The sequence below is a fragment of the Fundulus heteroclitus genome, unplaced genomic scaffold (assembly GCF_011125445.2).
Source record: "Fundulus heteroclitus isolate FHET01 unplaced genomic scaffold, MU-UCD_Fhet_4.1 scaffold_55, whole genome shotgun sequence".
NCBI lineage: Eukaryota > Metazoa > Chordata > Actinopteri > Cyprinodontiformes > Fundulidae > Fundulus > Fundulus heteroclitus.
Window position 1 is genome coordinate 957,697 of NW_023396978.1, and position 20,330 is coordinate 978,026.

A 20,330-nucleotide genomic window follows, 5' to 3' on the forward strand; every position below is an offset into this window, starting at 1 on the left:
CCACATTCATTCCTAGTGTTGCTGAAGGATCAGAAAGCATCACAGAGGTCAGAGGGCACCATAGATTTGTTTTAGTTTTTCATGTATTAAAATGGACGTTGAAAAAATAAAAAAATAAAAATCATGAATGACTACTTTGCATTATCCTGTCAGTTCCATCCACAATTAGGCATTTGGCCTGTTTTAGCTAAAAAGGAAGGAATTTCAAATGCCAGATCCCTTGCATGAGTAAAATACCTTTTGTAACTTTATGGCACCTTCATACACTGATGGGTAAACAAAAGTTGCACATATTACATGGACACATGCACAGGAATCTTGGTGCTATGCAGTTTGGCTGACTAAAACATGAATGGATAGAAGCATAGATTGATGGACTGATGCACGAATGGATGGATAAATGCATGAACGGTGCTTCGATTGATGTACAAACATTTACGGTTTGGAGGGCTGGTTGGTTTGTGGATAGATGGACAGGCAGTTGTATACATGGTTCTGAGGGGTGTCCATACCTTTAGGAAGCTGTACAGGTAGCAAATGTTTGCCTTTTTCTTTTTTTTTGTCTCCGAGGTTGACCAAACTACCACCTTGCTCCACTTTGGTAATTAATTTTTCTGAAGCAGCACAGAAAGACCCAAAGTGGTAGCATACTGAAATATCTAAGTCAATTTTAAAACTGTTTAAATGCACTTTTAAAGTTTTCTATAAAAAAAACAAAAACAAAAAAAAAAACACACACAAAAAAGGTACTGAAACCAGCCAATGTCTAAGTCTTGTGGTCACTGTGGGAGTCTCAGTTGCAAACAGAGGTGATAGTGAACTTATCTTGATCTTAAGGCTAGAAAGGGAAGGATTTATTCCTCAGCTGAAGTGTTTCTAAGGTTAATTGTTTTTCCCTTTATGACTTATGTATTTAAAGGACCCAAAACTGACATGCATTCTATTCCAGCTAAGAAACGATTTAAAAAGAGCTTTATATTAAGTCTGTGTAACTCAATCAAACCATCTACTGTTTTCATAACATTGTCGAAACATCAGACTTCAACATGCTGTTTTTACGTCAGCTCAGTGTTAGCCAAGATAAAAGCCTGAGTCAAGCCAACTGGTTGGTTAAAAATCAGATTGCTTAAATCTCTCTGAGGTTGAATTGCAATGAGGGGGTTTGGAAGCTAGGTCCACAGATCTTCTCATGTCAAGGAACAAGATAAAGCAATCCAAGTATTCACAACAATAATTAACTCACCCAACAATTACGTCGAGCAATGCTCAGAGAAATCACAAAATTCAAAAGCTTCACCTTAGACTCTACAGACGTGTTAAAATGTTCAAACTTAATGACAGGTGTAGGTGGAAGCCGGTTTGGGAGAGGCGTCAGGACAAAGCATCCACGCTAGCAGAACATCTTACCCTTGTAAAATTACATCCATCCTTTAGCAAGACAAGACCAATGTGCAGATGTTTGACCACAATGTACAACAAATCTACACAAACTCCACATGAAATGTCAAGCACGGTGGTGGAGGGCTGATCTGGGCTTAATAAGCAGGACCCTGCTCCCTGCAGCAAGCCATGAAGTCCAGAAATCTACCAGTCAAATGTCACAGCATCTGTCCAACAGTTGGAGAACGACCTAAAAAGACAATATTCTAAAATAAAAACAGCAACTATACAAAATGGATGATGAAAAAGAATAAATAATAATAAAGTTGCTGCAATGGCCAAGCTGACATCAAGCTGTTTCACCAGCTGCTCGGCCACACCTCTGAAAGATGTGCACGACCTCGAAGTCATTCTGAAAACTTATTCATTCACCTGGGGGCAACGGTCCCAGCGGGCTTCAGTAGGTCTGGCTCCTGCCAAGCGCCGATGGGGCCGAAGACAGCGGAGAGATCCAGATACTAAACAAACATCTTTTAGACGGGATATAGCAGTAAGAGCCTTTTCAATAAGTGAAGGAACTGCATTCAGGAGACTTTACAGAAGTTTCTTTAATCCCAAAGATTTGTGTAGAGGGAAGAGCTCGTACAAACACTTCACTGTACATATAGATTTACACTGTGAAGGACCACGGCGAACGCTCTCGGCCTGCAGTCCCACCTCCTGAATCCTGTACAACACCTAGGCGGAGGCTAGTCTCCATCCTGGCTCCACGCCGGTGCTGAGTTTGAAATGTTAGCTCTAGAGTTAAATTAAACCAATCAGAGTGACTATTATTACTATGAACAAAGATAGATGCTAATATTTGACTAATTAAAGGACACATTGTGGAATGCAGAGACAAGCCGAGCTCTCCTGTGATGGTCGGATGTGGAGCCGGGATGCAGGCGGGCCCGGAAGAGTCGAGGATTTGCATCAGCTGTAGTTTCGCTGAATGTTTCTCAGTCAGTGAAAAGAACCACGAGCTGGAGATGCAGTCGTGGAGAAGCAGGGGAGGGCTGCCACTGAGATGCGTCCCTTGATTTTTGTAAAACCACTTTTTTTTTCTGACAATAAAATCAAAAAGCTTGAAAATAAAACAACAGTTTATATATATAACTCTTTCAGGTCCTTGAAATCGTCACATTCTCATTCTTCTTCGCTCTCGTTTTCGTGCTCCATGTCCTCGTCTCCGTTTGCTTTGGGTTCTGTTCTTCTGTCGGGATCCTCGTCTTGTTCGTCGTCGTCTTCCTCCTCCTGCATTGCCTCCTCTTCTTCCCAGTGCTGAGAAAGAACAAAAAAAGAAAAAGTCAGTGATGATCCAAAGATCTATTAAAGGGACAAGAACGTTGATCACTCGGTCCAACTTACATCAGAGTCTTCACCGGGAAGAGCTTCGTCAACAGAGACGTCGTCTTCGTCAGATGACTCTGCAAAAGGGCAAACAGGGGAAAGTGAATGAGCTGAATGGCTTTAATCCCGTGTGCCCAGAAACCAGCTGGATCTCAGCAGAAAGGGGTAGTGGAGGTTTATTCAGGCTGTTTGCGTTTCGATTTCAATACAGCCGAGGCCATTTGGTTATGAAGGTACAGACTATGGAGAGATGGGGCTGCACAATATTAGAAAACTTTGCGCTGGGTATAACCGTGTGATGACCATCAGCTGTGATTTCAGCCTATTGTCTTATTTCCTTTCTCTCTCATCTGCGTTTCCTCCAATCAGACTTTTATGGCCATTTGTACCTGGTGAGACTCTGTCCAACTGGCTAAATGTCAGGCTAGCAGGTCAACATGAAACATGCATAACGCCTGGATTATTTAAGCCCAACATTTATGCAATCCAACCGGTCCTTAGTGACGGAATAATGACCACAATGATATCGCAATGACAATATATTTGCGATATATTGGGATGTAATCTGCACTGATGGCACAATGATGCTGAGTATTCTGCTTCTTTAGAGCCCAACAAACATTTACAGTTACAAGACGGCAAGGAGGCGGTTTTCATCATCGTGAGTTTCAGTCCAGTAACACGTTTCAGCTTCCTTATTCTGGAAAAATGGGCGCCCTGGAAAACACGATGATGCAAACTGTTCTTAATGAAGTGACCCAACATGACAGAAAACATGACAAGCGTTCTGATTCTTTCGGCAACTCACTTTCAGAAATTCGGTTTATTAAAAATAAAAAATAAAAAAGTTACAATTCTCATGGTTCCTTTAACATTTCCCGTGATAAAAAAACAATACTTTTCCAGACTAAAATATAAAGAGTTGTCCTTTCATTTTTGTCCAATTGGTTCCAATAAATAAAACGTACTACCAGAAGATACTTCTGATATTTAAAAACGAAACAACTGTCTATTGATAGAGGATTGACCAACGCCTGGCTGGCTAAAGGGACAGACGTCCCAGCAGAGCGTCTAAAGAAACCATCAGACGGATGTCCCAGAAGAACGGACAGACGGCTGAATCAGCAATTACTAAATAAATACAGGACCTGCATAAAAATAGAAAAGCGGTGTACGGTTGAAGGGACAACTAAGAAAATGGACACATACCCAAATGAAAAGCTGATCGGACTAATTAGCAAATGGGTGGACGGCGGCCCCAGAAGACTGCAGAACCGGCCGATGTCCTGTGCTGATGGATGGATGGCTGGCTGGCTGACCCGATGCACAGATGTCCCAGATTAACGGCCAATGGGACGAAGCGACGGCCAGTTGGACAACCAACACTAACGGGCGGTTGAATGAGTGGACAGACGGTTGGCCAAACCATGAGATGGACGGCTTTATCGCAGAGCTTAAAAAAAAAATGGCTGGCTACACAATCAGTCTGGAGGCTAAACGCACTATTTCAACCGTCTGAAAGATGGACAAAACAGTTGGAGGGACACGAAAAGAGAATTCTTGTTAGTAAAAAGCCACAGAATAAAAGGCAACATCCTAGCTAGTACCTGTGTAATAACACAGAAACCGCTCTGGCTAAAAGTATATCCTGATGAAGTTGATATGATGGTAACAAGGGTCTCCTTCATAAAACCAGGTCACTGGGGGGAGCAGCTTGTTTCTAAACCTACATTCATCAATTACATAGCTGACAGGACAGGGAATAAAATCTACAAATAAATATTTTTCCATGTTCTGGTTTGGTACAGTCCAGTGTTTCGCCTCAAATTCAACCCTGAAGTAGCCTTAATCTAAAGAATCAGTAAATAGCTCCGTCCAGAGTTCCTACAAACTTAAAGAAAAAGTGGGGAAATTTTAAAGTCAGATTCACGGAGCACTTGGGAGCCAAATGTCTTATGAATCAAGTAGGGAGGCCAATCTGATCCAGTACTGTATCCAATACAGACGTCCTTCTTGGATGAGATGCTGGGCTGAGGCCACTGATCCAAACAGAACAGTCCTGTTGCAGGCTACCCTTCAGATTTTAGTCTTAAACTCTTATCTTACAGCAGACATTTTGCACATTTATAGTAATCACCATTTATGGGATTGATTTAAATTTACAAGCAAAATGAGGCTAAGTAGGACTCCCTAAATCTTTTTGACTCGGATTTCATAATGTCAAGAAACGGCCTATTCACAGAAATTAAAGATTCCATCTAAATTTGCTTTGCTTTTTTAGCCACGTATGCTGGTAGTGGAATGAAGAACCCATCACTTTCCTGTAAAACCTTCAGAGATCAGTACGCCTAAAACCCAATAACAGAGCTGGCTACGGTGGTTGATAGATCAGAAGGTGACAGTTTCTACGCCGGGAAAAATTGCTTGCATGAAAATTGATTTGACATTTCCTTTTTTTAAGGAACATTTTCTGAACTTTAAAACAGTTTGTGACAAACGCTGCTGGAAGAGGTCTGCACATTGCACTTGGGGTCTTTCTATTGAAGTTGGGTTAGCTTTTTGCCCCCTTACTTTTTCTTTAAGTGTTCCTGCTTTGCATGATTCCTGTGCGGAAAACATCATCTTTCTAAGATCTTTCTACAGGACTTTTAAGAGACGCGTCGTGCTAAAGGCTGGTGGTGGCATAAGTGTGTCTGGGGAGCGGGGGCAGACATTTGAGCTTTTCTGGATCCCTGGAGGAAACTGCTTTTACTTATTTGTTGAATTGCACACAATCAGGTTATTTTTAATTGAAGCAATTTTATCTACATGATAATTAAGATTTTTATATCCAGTTCAGTTTTGAAGGGGATTTGAAAAACCATAGCGACCGAGTTCACGGAGCAAACTTTGATTGAGCAGTCAGGGAAGCTGGAGGCTTCCTGTCAGAACTCATAATAACTCAGTGCAGCAGCAGCAGCATCCACACAGTACTGATACAAAGGAGACAGAAACTTCCTCTTCCTGCTCATCAGCTTCTTTCATTAGCTTTTTTGTTGAAATCCCGGACCACCGGCAGGGGGGGGGGGTGGGGGAACTCAAGGTGCAGGTTAATCATTTCAGCACAGCTAATTTTTCCATCCCTAAACCTGGTTCAATAAAGCGCTTCATACAGTACTGGAATGAGAGGCAACAGAGCGCGGACTTGTTCAAAGGGGACAATCTGAACGCGGACGGTCAGGTTGCCAGGCAACAGGAGTCACGTTTGCGTGCCGAGAGCGACTGCTTGACGGGCGACACTGTGGTCTTTAAGTCAGCTACAAGATAATGAAAGTTCAGAGACTTGCAACAGACGATAAAAATTGTTTTAATTGGAATCCTCTGAGGTGCTGAACCGAGGGTCTGGATGAGAGAGAGCTGTGCAGGAACAAAAGGTTTTAAAGGTAAACAGCTGGAAGCAAACACTCACCCTCTTCATACACCAGCTTAGCTGTATGGTCAACTTCTGACACCAAGGCGCTGCTGTCGTTTGCTGCCACCTAGTGGAGAAATGAGAGATGACGGTACAGAGCAACAGTTGAGTCATTTCAGCTTTGAAAGCATTTATTTAATGAATGCCAGCTGCAAACCAGCCAGACATTACTACTCAGAGGGGGGGGGGGGGGGGGGGGTTAACCATCTGAGGATCTAAAGTCATTCTGATGCACAAAAACCAAGTAGAAACTTTTTTGTTGATTCCAGAAACAGAACAATGGGATGTTCTGCATGTTGAGTTTTACATGATTTCACCCACCTCATATTTTGCCTAAATTTGTTAATTACAACCAAGCAAATAAAGTTTGCAGAAACACTAATAGAAATGCTAATTGGATTATTCTCTCTAATTTGAGCTGCGACCACATGGAAAACAGCTTGATGCTTCAATTAACTGATTATATCTGAAATTTAGAGCTCAGGATTTTGACATTTTCGATTTTTAGCTATTTGTTTTTTGTTTTTGTTTTTTTTACAAAAAGGGTGTGGGTGATAATAAAAACACTACATTTTGGGGGATCACCTAGTCTCCATCAGTGATGGCCATAGGTAAGAAACTTTCATCCTTTTCTATCTATAAACATCTTCAAACAGCACGTACATCGATTCGCTTGAGTTTAGTGAAAATCAGATAAAGTTAAGACAAAATAGACCGATACATAAACGGGGATAATCCTGTAATTCTTTATATTCTGTTGCATATTAAACTGTTACTTCCATCAAATAATCTGCATTATTTTTTTATGTCTTAGTCCTTAAAAAACAAGCAAAATAAAAAGAAATTGTAATTGGTCATAATAAGAACAAGGTTAGACCTGAACGACAACCGGAAATCTGAATCTGCTAGAAAAAGCCAATGGGTGCTTCCGACCTTTCTTTAGACCTGCAGATAAATACAGGTGGTATTAACCAACCATTAGATAACTAACCCAGAAACGCAAGCTGTTCCAAGTTTAACCATGTCGGCAGAATGATTGCTGGAATATCGTCATAAATCATCATAAATTGACCAGGACACGATTTCTCAACGTCTTGACCTTATTCAAACAAAATGGCAGGGGAAGGAGCAATTCATGATAAAAAAAACTCTAATTAAAGTTACTTAGTGATGTAACCATCAGAGGCATGACTACCTAACAAAATACTGAAATTTTACCAAATCATTCAGAGAAATAAGGTTTATATTCTGCAGTCGGTGTTCTTGTAAGGTTTAGCTATAAAGATATAAAAACTTTGTCAAACTGCAGATGTGCAAAGAAAGAGCAAAATAATCATAATTTAGATTAAACATGCATATTAGAACATACCTAGCACGTTTCAAATAGTAAGGTTGTTGAAATAATCAATGTCTCAGTAGAATCAATACTAAAAAAAAAATGTATTACTCAAAAATATTAATTTGCTTCTCTCCCATTCACATTTGCCCAAATCCCTGCGTCAGCAGCGCTGCAATAACAGAGGCTCACCACTCTGCTCCCTGAAGCTTCGCTATGATTATCTGATGCTGGATGTTCTAAACTCTGCTAACATGTGGAGAACAACCAGGCAAAAACAAAAGCACTGACCCTCTTATGGCAAGATAAACACAAAAGTGTTTAGAGGAAATTAAGCCTAGATTAAACCGTGAGCCTAACAGTGCTAAGTGCTAAGCTAACAGTACGACACAGATTTTTCAGAGCAACATAAAGCTCACATGCATCAGCGAAGCTGTAAACCGCCTGGACAACAGACCTGTAAGCTAACGCTAGCTGTTATTAGCTTCACGGAGAGCCCAGTAACAGGGTTCTGCTGTGGTCTGGACCCTTTGAGCTGCACCACGCTACCTTGCGTGAATGCTTACTGAAACAGTGAAACAACATACAAACATGTGTTCTGTCTCTGTTCTCTATGAGTTAATGTTTCAACTAATTCCTAAGTGGTACAGAAGCAAGCCTAGAGAGCCCTCTTGTGGCTATAGAGGGTAATGTTTACTCCTTGGTTCATCCCGGTCAAAATGAATTACCTTTTAAATTTAATATACAGGTCACACCTGAATTTAAGTCGCAGGATTGGCCAAACTATGAAAAAATGTGTGACTTGTAGTCCAAAAAATAAGGTAATCATCTTTTGCTCTTAACCAGAAAATAATCCGCTGCCTTCAAAACCGTTTGGTGCGGTATCAAAATTGATATTGAAAGTTTTTCTTTGCATCTTTATCGCGTTAGAAATTTTAGCATGGTGGCAACCCGAACCCCTTGACTTAACCAATGCTTTTCTTTTAGATTAAACGAAAACAAAGAGGGCCTAGAGATGCCACCTACTTGGGTCGTTAGAAGATGAAGCTTCCCGTGCAGCTTTGTGAGCTTGTGGAACATCTTCACTCTGCTCTCGATCATGTGATAAAGGACTCCCAGCTGGGTGACCAGGTCTGGCAGCTGCATCAGAGGAGAGGGAGTTAATGGCTGCAGGCTTTAGATGGGTACGATAAAAGAACCTGAGGAGGATGAGGTGGACTCACCGATGCCAGGTATGATGTGTGGTGCATGAGGACGACCTTGAGCCACCGTACCATCAGACACGCCCTGCAGGAAAGAACAAACGCACGTCATGTCTAACAACGGGACCTTGACTTTGTTATGAACGGGACAAGGCAGTAAAGAAGTGCAGTAAAATCAAAACTTCCTGAACTTACGTTAAAGGGTGCCCCTGCAGCCTCTTTGTTAGCTGTGAAAGACACAGAGGATGAGTAACTGCTACCACTGAGGAGAAATCTGGGCAGGCTTATGTCTCTATAGTTTAAAAAAAAAAAAAGCTTTATCGTTCCTCTCACCTCTTCAACCAAAGGTATAACAGCAGGGAGAGGCAATCGAGCTACTGTCTTTTTTATTAACGCCTCTTTGCGAGTCTGGAAAACTTTCTGCAAGAAAAAAAAAAAAGTTGTTTAAATGAGCATGCTCCACTCTTAGTGCCCCATAATTAAGGTTAAAATACTAATGACTGTTTAAGCCCTCTTTATTTTTAGTTCATTTGAGCCCAGAGCTTTGAAGGGGAACTTACATTTAGGATGTCGGTGTCGTTGCTCTCCAGACCCTGCATCAGCAGAACTGCAAAGTTGTCCGTCTGCAGCGAGGCCGCCACTTTAGGAGCTCCTTTCTGGTCGGAAACTGCTTCAAGGTCTATTTCACCGAGCCGCTCAGCTATGGACATCTGGTAACGAACATGCATTGATGCAGGTAAGTGTACCACCAACGATGTTCTGAGGTAGAAGGAGATGGCTACAATCACGTCTGTGGTGAACATCCTACCTCCTTGGTGTCTGCATCTTTTTTCCTCTTTTCTGTTCCCTGCGGCGCCGCCGCCTTTAGTGGAGCCGTGTGACCCGGCAGTCCTGGAACCAAAACTTTACTCTTGGCGTTGACAATTGGAGTTTTCACCTGGAAGCGTTGGATTTAACAGATTATGCAACGTAACGGAAGATCTGCTGCAGAGGTTTTGCTTCCTGCAGTTAAAAACCTGAATGCATCAATGAAGCCTGGTTACCTTAGAGACCGTGGTCTCCATGGAGAGGGACAGGTTGGTCCGAACGTCTCGGGTCAAACATACATGCCTCTCTGCCGTGTTGACCTCCTGCGAAGGTGGAGGAAAGACAGCAGCAGTTTTAGCAAAAAGTTAAACTCGAGTAATTGTGACAACGGCAGGACTCTAATTTCTCATCAGTCACTGTTTTATCTTCCTAAAACAGTGACTTTAATTTCTATTAACCCTGCAAGGTTATCCCCATGTAAACCATTATCCGGATGAACATGTAGGAGGATTTTCTACAGGTAAGTAAAGAAAGGTTCAAACTGTGAAAGTTTAGAATCAATGAAAAAAAACGTATCCACACAAAAGTGGAATTTATGCCATGGAGGAACTCTAAAATGATTTCTAAATGAAGGCCACAGTTCCCAAGACATACTATCTGGAGTTCCTTTACCAACATGGAGTAGTAATATGATTTGGAAAGGTTTAAGACGCAAACATCCACTCACCACTTTCTCCATCACGGGCTGAAGATGGTTGCCGTACGCGAGCATCACGCCCCGCGGATCAGCTCCGAGTGCCGCCGCCAGCAGCGGGATCGGCATCGGGGAATCCTTCGCGTCGGACATCTGCACCGAACACGACGGTGACAGCGGCTTCTTACAAGGCCTGTGTGGACATTTTATGTCAGTTTTATGCAAACACTAGAACTACCTGCAACCCAAATCTGCTAAAATACGATACTTTAGATCGCCCTTGAATTTTTTTTATATCCACCCGACCGATGCTGCTGCACAACTTTTCCCTGAAGCAGACTGGTCATATATTTTATAACGACACCTGGCCAGATTGAGATGTGCTGAGTTTGAAGGCGCCGTTCATAATTTAAATTACACCAGCTCTGTGCCACGTGTGGCTTCAAACACATCCAGCGGGCCTCTCTGAAGGAGCTTCCCTGAAGGAAGCAGGGCTTACCCATTTAAAAAGTGCTCAAACAGATGCAGCTGCCCGTCCTTACAAACCACTGCCAGCCTCACTGCCTGCAGGGAACAAAGAAAACATGCCAGTCGGGCACGGACAGAAAACACAACACCACAGTTTGTTGCAGACGCATCACTAGGGTGACATTAAGGCGCCGCTCTGACCTCTTCCTTGCTGCCGGATGTGATGAGGTCGATGTGTTGGGGTTCATCTGTCAAAGTGAAGGACACCACCGAGTTTTTGTCTTTTCCGTCTTCCCGTACTTGCCTGGACGACACACAAGCCAGAAGCAATTTACCAATTTAAGTAGTTTTAAAAACATACCAACCTGTAGCTTTATCCCATTAAACAGCAGGTGGTAAAACCTTTCTATGAACGTTTTACTCTTTGACCTTTAAAAGCTCCCAGGTTGGATCAGATTTCATATGGACTGGGCTCAATACGCAGCTAAACCTGCTTTATGCTCAGTTCTGTCATCATTAGTTAATATCAGAGGTTTAAAGGAAGACCCTAATCACCAACATCACTGATTGTTGCATCCGCGTAAAAACAAAAGACAAATACAAGTATTGGGGTTCTATTAACTTCTTAAAAACTAAAAAGCAATCCTTTGCAGGTAAGCTAAACAATAGGCCATGTACAGCAAGGCAGAATTTGCATATTGACAAATTTACTGTGCCATAAATGAACAGTATTAGTGTATTAAGGTCATACAACAGGATGTATATTTTCTGTCGTCCTGTAATAGCTTTAAAATTAAGTTAAGCACAAACATTTGTGCAATACAAACAGCAGAAAACCCACTGATTTAGGTCTGGATCAGGTAATGTGAAAGGAGCTCAACCATCAAATTTTTACTTTCAACTTTTATTCATGCCGCATAAACCAGCACTAACATTTGACATAATTTTTGCTAAATTTAAAGAATGTGCATGCACCTCTTCCACACAAGAGCAATCCCATTGTCGCATTGCTTTGGTGTGGAGAGCTGCAGATATTATCTCCATACACTCTGCTGCTGCAGTTACAGAAAAGCAACAGAGACGCATGTAGGCAATCTCTGCTGGATGCTGACCTGCCACAGATGTTTGACACAAAACACAAAAAGTTGCACTTCCAAGCAAGTTTGTCTTCAAGGAGAAACAATTGCTTCCCGCTGTCATTGCTTTCTGATCAGATTCTGTGTTTTGAAGCATGTTACCATACGTAAATGTTAGACTTGCCCCATGAGAGTGATAAGAGTTGCTCCTGATCATTTAAAGGTCTTGTGAAGACGGCCAGTGATGAGGATTAGATCTTTCTAGTTCCCAGGAGGTACTGGTTTACCACATCTAGTGAGCGAGCCGTAGTGACGTTTAAGTATTTTGAGATGGATGGGGCTACAATGTGACCCGGCATGTCAGATGAGTTCCTGAACTTCAGCTTAAAATTGATGTTTAAATTAAAGCAGTTTGTTATTCTAAAGTCATCTTACGATAAAAAAAACTAATATTTTCCAACCATCATGGATTATAATGTGGTGGTATTGTGCAGACACCCTAGTAGGGCTGGGTATCATCTAGGATGAGCCGATTCGATACGATTCTCGATACACAGCTCACGATACGATACGATTCTCGATACATAGCTCAGCTTGATTTGATTCCAATATCGATATTTATTACTTTGAATTAATGCTCAGTGATTCAATCACCAAAATCAGCCAAATATTATGTTTATGTTCTATTTATTGATCACAGACATATTAACAGGAAAATAAAGTGCATTTGCTTCAATGCATTTAACGTGTCACAGAAACCAAAAATGTGCCCAAACATCTGATTTTAGGGACAAAGGAGCTTCTAAAATCCTGTCGGCCGTTCCACAAATTCGTCTCACTCGCTCTCCTTCGCTGTGAACTGTAATGGTTGCGCTGTAATAACGCCCCCTAGGGTCTTCGGTTCTCCACAATCACTATCAAGCTATTTCTGGATAATGTTCACCTAAACTAGTGCACTTTCACATCTCCCACAGGTGCTGGGTCCCAGGTATTAAGTGTTCACTTATATACAGTAATCTTGTAATTTATTTATTTATGTTCTTTCACTTTCTTTTTTCAAATATCACATTACACATGTCAGCTTACATAATAATATATATGATTTAGCAATGGCATCTAGGTGTTATTCGAGTGTATCTGTTGCTTTATGTCTGTTGGTTGTGCTGTTCTTTTTGTGTCTCTTTCCAGGTGATGGAGCAGACGGAGAAGGTTTTATCATTCTCTCCCTTTTATCTCCTCTTTCTTTCACCTCTACTCTTTTTTTTCTTTTCTTTCACTTTTTGTTCTTCCTTTACTCTCCCATTGTCATGTCCATATAATTTGAAATTCTCCTTGCAGGAATCATAATAAAGCTATTTACAAGCATAAATCAAGTGGAGCACTATGGCGAAAGCCGTTTGCTCCACTTGTAAAAGCAAAATCTGTCGAGCTCTATCTGGCATTGAGACATCAATTCCTATTGCCATATTGCTAGACAGGACACTGGAAAAAAAAAAAAAAAAAAAAAAAAAAAAAAAAAAAAAAAAAAAAAAAAAAAAAAAAAAACGCCCCCTAGAGGTTGGGAGGTATATCGATATTGAAAGCCAGAATATCGATATTAAATCGTTTTTAAAAATATCGATATTAATCTTTATATCGATTTTTATGCACAGCCCTACACCCTAGTCTGTTGGGCTAGTCTGAAATTTACTGAACATCTACCAACATAATCTGAATGCAAGTCTTGGCTGTCATGAACTCACCAAACACTGAGGAGTCGATCGTGTGCCGCTCCTGAGAGGAAGTAAAGGCCGTTGCTGTCGGGAGGCCGTGTGGTGGCAAAGCGCAGGGTCGTCACAGCCGTGGAGTGGCCTGTGAATCTCTGCAGAGAGGAGAGCCCACAGTACAGATCACCAAAAAGACAGAAACGTAAAAAACTCCCCGCTACGCTCGCTTCACAAATAACATTAAACCTTTTGAATGAGGAGACTCACCCTGTAAACCTCCTTGGTCTCCAAATCCCACATCTTGATCACGTGTCCGGCTGAGAGCAGCAGTTTCCCGTCGGGGCTCACACATAAACTGGTGACTGCTGCACGGTCCGCTTTCCACTTACTGAGACGACAGAGAAAACAGGGAGCGGGTTTATTAATGAGCCCCAAACATCTCAGCAGCAGTCAAGCTTCATAATATTCTCCTCTCCTCAAACACACACAGCAGGGTCAGACTGCACAAAATTTGTAAACATTTGGGGTTCAAGTGTACAAAATTGACAAAATTGCGATTAGAAAGAGAGCAGAGAGGAGAGCCACTCCTTTTCCACATTGCAAATGTATCTCCCCTGAATTAAAAACCAGGATAAAATGTTTTTAATGTAGTCTTTTTTTCTCTGCAACTGTTGCACTAAAATAATTCCCTGAAATAGATTCACACACAGCTTCAGTCACTCATTCACTCGCTGCCTCTGATAACTATGGTTTTGGTATTAAAATTCCTAAATAATTTCATAAGGTTAATTTGTAGATCCAAATAAGTTTAGATTTTAAGAAATAAATTATTGATATTAATTTTATTATTAAACTAACATTTATTACCACATAAACACACAAAAGTACCCAAAATAGGTACCGTTGAGTACCAGTACTGATTTCCAGGTACTGCTACTGTATTGGTTCCAATGTAAAAAGGAACCCACTTACTTCCCCCATTTCTCCCACTTATTATCCCGGAACCTTATGTACCCCTAGCCGTTTCCACTGAGGTCCAAACCAGTCCTGTTTTTTTTATTTATTATTATGTCCAGTTAAGAAAATACTTGATCAATGCTTTTGTTTAGCTGCTGAATGCAGCAGAGACACCCCCCGTCACAAAAATACATTTCATAAAAGGAGTATAAAAGTTGTTTTGTTACAGCAAATAGATCGGTTCACTAGTATAAAAATCACAAAAAAACTCCATGCAAAGGCGCTTTTTACTGTTGACTTGCATTTGTACCACCGTGGTTACACTTAAACTGAACTAAAAATCCCTTTAAGTTTATGACTAAACATTGCAGACGTAGAATATTGCCACACAGCAGCAGCGGCCTCTTTTTGGTACTTTTCAATGAGATTTGGGGTGTTTTTATTTGTGCCTCAGAACATAAATGGTTCTTTGATTGAAGAATTTACTTCCTCTTTCTACAAAGGTTGCAGGAAATGAAAACCCAAGATATTCGGGTTTACCCAGGAAATGGGCTCCTACCCTAGTTCCTGCAGTGAAAATGCATCTTTAGACCCCCCTTTACTACTCAATGTGGAACATGCTTCATGAACAACTCGCTCTAATTTTCCTGACGTTATCTCATCGTTTCTTTCCAAAGAATGTCAAAATATTACACTTTTACGTTTCCCCAGCTCTGCCTTTAGGCCGATTTAATGTGCCAAATATTTTCAGAAGTTAACTGGGACTGCCCAGACACACAGCTTCAGATTAATCAAAAAGATCTCAATATCCATTTTCTAAAGGTCAGGGTGAAAACAAGGAGGAACTGAGCTGTTCTGATTGGAGGAGTTTTGGGAGAAAAGGTTGGGCTGCACAGCTCAGCACATCTATCCAAAGAATTAAGGCTCTTGTTTAGTCTCTGTTTGGCCACAGCTGGACTCAACCTGCAGAGAATGCAAGTTGCAAAGCTGTAGCATGCCGCATGAAAACATCAGCGGCATCACAGCCTAAATCAAAGTCTATACTACAGGTTGACACGGGAGTGGATTTTCACTCCTGTCCCATCCCACTCCCACAGAAAAAAAAACTTGTGTCCCGTCCCAATCCCGAGCCAGAGTAAAAAATTAGGTCCTGTCCCATCCCACTCCTGGTAAAATTACTCCGGCTCCCATTCAGAATGACTCCCGCTCCTGCGCCACTCCCATTCTTGTTGTCTTCATTAAGTTTTCTGACAATACATTAAACCTGAATTTCTATGAAGGGTCAGTTAAGTTTCTGTTCTTAGGTGTAGTAAAGGCTAGTTAAAGTAAAAGGAATAATAATAAAAGTAAAAAACAAGGAAACAGACCATGCCCATCTTAGTTGAATAAACAAAATGTACAATGTTGCCTTTTACTAATTTATTAAGTAATTGTTTCCTATGAACAATGAAGTTACTTTTATGTTTCAAATAGCTGAAACTAAAGAAAAATGGACCTAGCAAGAGTTCTATACTCAATTAACAAAAGTGCATAAAGGCATTACTTTTACAATTTAAATAATGTACCTCCATGGTTCAAAAACTCAGTTTAGTAAAAGAAAAAGTTGAATATCATTCAAGCATATTAGTATTTGTCCATCTGCAAGAAAATATCCACAAACTAATTAGGGTTTACCATCAGAACCCAATACATTCATCGAATATTAAAAGCATTCTTGGATAATAAGTCCACGTAAGACAAGCAGGGAACTGAATGTTAACAGCGTGACATTTAACTCTGATCAAGTTTGTTAATACTTGCAACTTTCCAGTCGCTCTGTAAATTTAATAGACAAGTCCTTAGTTCTGTCTTTGTGATGCAAATCCAACTTTTCCAGGTCGAGTTCACCACTAGCTGTTGTTCACCCCAATACTGTTTTTTGAGTGCGGGTGGAAAACATAGATCGGAAGCACTGTCGGCTTTTGGGTCGTGTAGTTCTTTTGACTTGCATTATACTTTAGGTTTCTCGGGGAAAAAAATACAAAATGGTGGCGGTGATCATACATTTTTTATTTTCTATTTTACTTTTTGGCTTTGGTCCTAGTTTATTGTACCTCCTATTGATTTGCTTCTGCTCCTGTTGATATTTAATCCTGTACCGTCCCAATCACGTGATCTTTACTAATGTTGACTCCCATCTCACGGGATACCTGAAAAAACGTCAGCCTCTGGTCTATACCATAACATCAGAATATTGAGACTAGTAAATTCAGAGTGGAAGGTTGTGCATATAAAAAAAAAGCATCTGAAGAAACTTGAGCTGAGAGGAAAAGTTAAAGTGTATAACATTGTTTACACACTAAGAACTGTTACGTTGAAAATAGTCAAAATGCAATCTAGAAGGACAGACTTTGCGCTGACGTAGCAGCATATAAACCTATTGTTACTGCTCCATAACATAATCTGATTTGAGCACATCTTCTTTGCCTAGTCAGCTCTCCTGTCCCCTGTCTGCCTACTGCATCTCTAAAGGAAAAGCAGCCACTGACCTCCGTGTCTTCCCTGTCTGCAGGTCCCACTCTACGATGTTTGTGTCGTCTGAGCCGCTGTATAATAAGCTGTCTTCAGGATGCCAGTGGACACAGTTCACTCCTCCACTGTGACCTCCATCCTGCCAGGGACAAAAGTTATGCATTAATCAATTAACCTCAGAGAAGGGTTTTAGAGGAAGCTTCAACTCATTAAGTCAATTTAGAGAAATCGGGGATTGATTCACTTTGGGAGCCATTTTTTTCAGTTTACTTCCATGTCTAAAAATTCCTTTTATTCACCAAGCAGAGCTTCTTTCCATTTATCTTTTTATAGATTGTGTTTTGACGACATGGATAAGAAAAAAAAGTCAGCTGGTGGAGCATTTCAGGGAGCATTATGCAAAGTCCGACATTAAAACCCCTTGGGTTAAACTTTATGTTGATATTCTAGCCCATAAGATTTTAACCCAACGGTTTAGTTTTCTGAACTTACCAGAGTACAGTGGAGCGCCCCCTTGGCTGTGCTGTAGATGAGGACAGTTCCAGCGGCTGTGCCCATAGCCAACAGATCTGCCTTCTCCTCCACATGACCCACCTCGGATTTCCTCTTCTTCCTCTGTGGACCCTCCTGAAAGCACATTTGCAAAAATTAATAGATTCCTTCTTACTGACAGCAACTTGTTTTTAAATTATCAGATACTCAATACTGCTCCCTTGGTTCTAATCTTACACCAAAAAAGAAATCCTAAATGATTATTTAAAGGCTGCGGTACCAAAGACACCTGACCAAGATAAACGTCAAATATTCTGTCAACCAACACTCATCGTTATCACAGTTGGTTTGGATAATGTTACTGGATGTCATGTCATCTCTCTGGTTCATCGCACATTTCAAAGTTTTTTTTTATGTTGTGAAATCTACCCATTTAATCCCATTTAGGTAGTTTTAGCAATCTGTTTTTTTCTTTTTCTTATTGCACAACAAACCTTACATGCATGGGGGAAAAAATAAATCTGTGATCTGGCCATTTTGCCTCTTTCATCCATCTATGTAACTATTAGATAGTATTTAATGCTGGGAGGTTGTGATTTCATCAGGGGGTCTAGAATCAGCCATATTTCATGAGAGTCATCTGGTGCAAACTGGGATCAGAACCAAAATCAATGGAAATTGGGTGTAATTTAAAATCAACTTTTCTGTGAAATTTAGCTTTTTTACTTAGTACTAAACTGCTAAGAGGTACAAACTTAAACCATATTTCTCCAGGATCTAAAAAAAAATAAAAAATATGTGTCTGTACGTGTGGCAACAAGTGGTTACAAAAAGATCTTGGCAAATAGGCCAATCTGTTCCACAGTCAAACTCTAGCTCTCTAGCTTTGTTAAGAAAGATCAAATTAAAGACCCTGAATTTACAGTCATAAAGGAGTTTCTGGAAAGTGCTGCTTATGGTCAGGCATCGCCTCACAGGATCCCCTGCCTCCTTCTCAGCCTCTCTACTGCGTCCCAGAGCCTTCTTAATACATCCATGAACCTTCCCTATATTTAATATATCTCTATATATCCAGTGATGTTATAAATCCAAATTCTAATTAGACATAATACTAGTTTAGTTACGCAGGTAACTGACATTTCTTTTACATTTGAATTAAAACTTGTTTTTATATAAAACAAGTGTTTAGCATAAACATTTCAAATAATTTAACCTGTAGTGTTGAAAGCCTATATACACGTGCAAGGTTTACACGACTATAACCACTTTAGTCTTTTCTGGATTGGGAGCCTTTTTTTTTTTTACAGCTTTAGTTAGATTCCAAGCATTTATCATTAACAGGAACAACTTTATGTTAATGTGTTGACATTCATCGGAGCTTCAAAACTTCAGTGTGACATTTGAAAGCGTCCAGATGCAGATTTGAGCTATAATGCCCCCCCACACACGCTTTATAAGCGTGTCGTGCTAACTCAAAAAGGCTTTTACACAAATTAACAACATGAAACCAAATTACGTAATAAAAAAAAGGATGGTAGTTTTAGTCTGAGGGGTTTTAAAAGGCAGATTAACCATAAAAATAGCACCGCAGGACGCTTTCCATGTTTTTCAATCCACCATGTGGGGTGACATGTGCGTTTGCGCAGCTAGTCAGCGTGAAGCTCCCCTGCTCCAACTACGTTATATAAACAGTCCGGAATAACAGTGAGGTCAACCCTCCTTCTTTGTATTCACTTTTCTCCAACAAAGTGACTTCTTTAATGGTTTCACGCGATGGAAAACACCCGTTTAAGTCGCTCAGGCCTGACTAGCTGCAGCAGCTAGCAGCGGGCTCTCCTACCTTCACCGTCCGGCATGGTCCCCAAGCTATGCACGTACAGGTGGCGCTTAAATGGGCTGAAGGCACGAATTCTTGGTGAAGGGTTTTACTGTCCGTGTTCCAGACGCGAAGTCTGCCATCCTGGGCACACACGGCTAAATACTGTCGCGATTTGGGTGAAAAAACGCATGGGAGCTGCAGCGAGAGGCTAACCCCGTCCGCCGCCATTTCTGCAGGGCTGCTTTGCGTCTGCTACGTGCTTACACAAACCACGTGCGGGCGTCACAGGACATGCGCATTAACGCGTCAGTGGAGCTGATATCTCATTGGCTGCTTCTGGACAACGAGTAGCCCTAAGGGTTCCGCCCACAGAAAAAAAAAAAGTGGCACGTAAGCACGTCCGCCATATTGTTAGTGGCACGTTCATCTTCATAACAGTATGCTTGGAAATGGTAGTTTCCAGCCAACACAGGCTCAAGATTTGCTTACAAATTACAAAGTCTTTGGATTTTTCCGACATGGAAGTAAACTGAAAACCAATATATGTTAGTGTTTTTATTAGTATAGTTATTATTATATTATTATCCAAAATGCAAAGACAAATACACATCCTTATGCCCTTTTCATGTTGTTATGAAATACGTAAATAATGAGGAGTCGACCATGGAAAGCGGCATCTAATGACAGAACTGAGAAAAGAAAGAAAATATTTTTCTTTTTGAAGACATGTGGTCTGATAACGTTCGGCCAAAATGAATATTGTTAGATATACAGGTTAAAAAAAGAGAGAAGCCACCAGACACCTGCAACCCTGCACAAATAAGCATATATAGCTAATGGATTCAAGATATCAGAGTGGGAGGTGTCCAAATGGACAATGATCCTAACCATTTTGTCAAATTAGTTTTTAAGTCCACAATGACTATGGACAACAGAATCATTGTTTTAGAATGGCCTTGACAAAGCTCTCAGTCCGATAGAAAATTGATTGGACGCTTCGTAAAGGTTTGTGTGAGCAAGACAGCCAAAAAAACTGACTCGG

General features: G+C 40.8%; 1 protein-coding gene across 1 annotated transcript; it reads right to left on the reverse strand.

Moving 5' to 3' along the window:
* Positions 1-1,968: 1,968 nt before the first annotated feature.
* wdr43 (WD repeat domain 43) lies at positions 1,969-19,551 on the reverse strand. Its single transcript, XM_012861573.3, has 18 exons — positions 19,310-19,551; positions 17,470-17,604; positions 16,995-17,116; positions 13,777-13,897; positions 13,546-13,664; positions 10,929-11,031; positions 10,759-10,823; positions 10,293-10,452; positions 9,802-9,888; positions 9,567-9,695; positions 9,319-9,468; positions 9,092-9,178; positions 8,954-8,985; positions 8,780-8,843; positions 8,583-8,696; positions 6,218-6,287; positions 2,788-2,846; positions 1,969-2,700 (listed from the first exon to the last, which is right to left on the reverse strand). Exons 1-18 carry the CDS (start codon positions 19,514-19,516, stop codon positions 2,566-2,568), a joined length of 1,959 nt encoding a protein of 652 aa, XP_012717027.2. The 5' UTR covers positions 19,517-19,551; the 3' UTR covers positions 1,969-2,565.
* Between the last annotated feature and the right edge of the window lie 779 nt (positions 19,552-20,330).

Bases quoted from the DNA above. Each gene is read 5' to 3' on its own strand.
- wdr43 (XM_012861573.3), bottom strand. From the start codon at position 19,516: ATGGCGGCGGACGGGGTTAGCCTCTCGCTGCAGCTCCCATGCGTTTTT. The intron at 17,117-17,469 runs GTAAGTTCAGAA...TGTCCCTGGCAG, and splicing joins GGGCGCTCCACTGTACTCTG to GATGGAGGTCACAGTGGAGG. The intron at 10,453-10,758 runs GTAAGCCCTGCT...ATGTCCACACAG, and splicing joins TTTGAGCACTTTTTAAATGG to GCCTTGTAAGAAGCCGCTGT.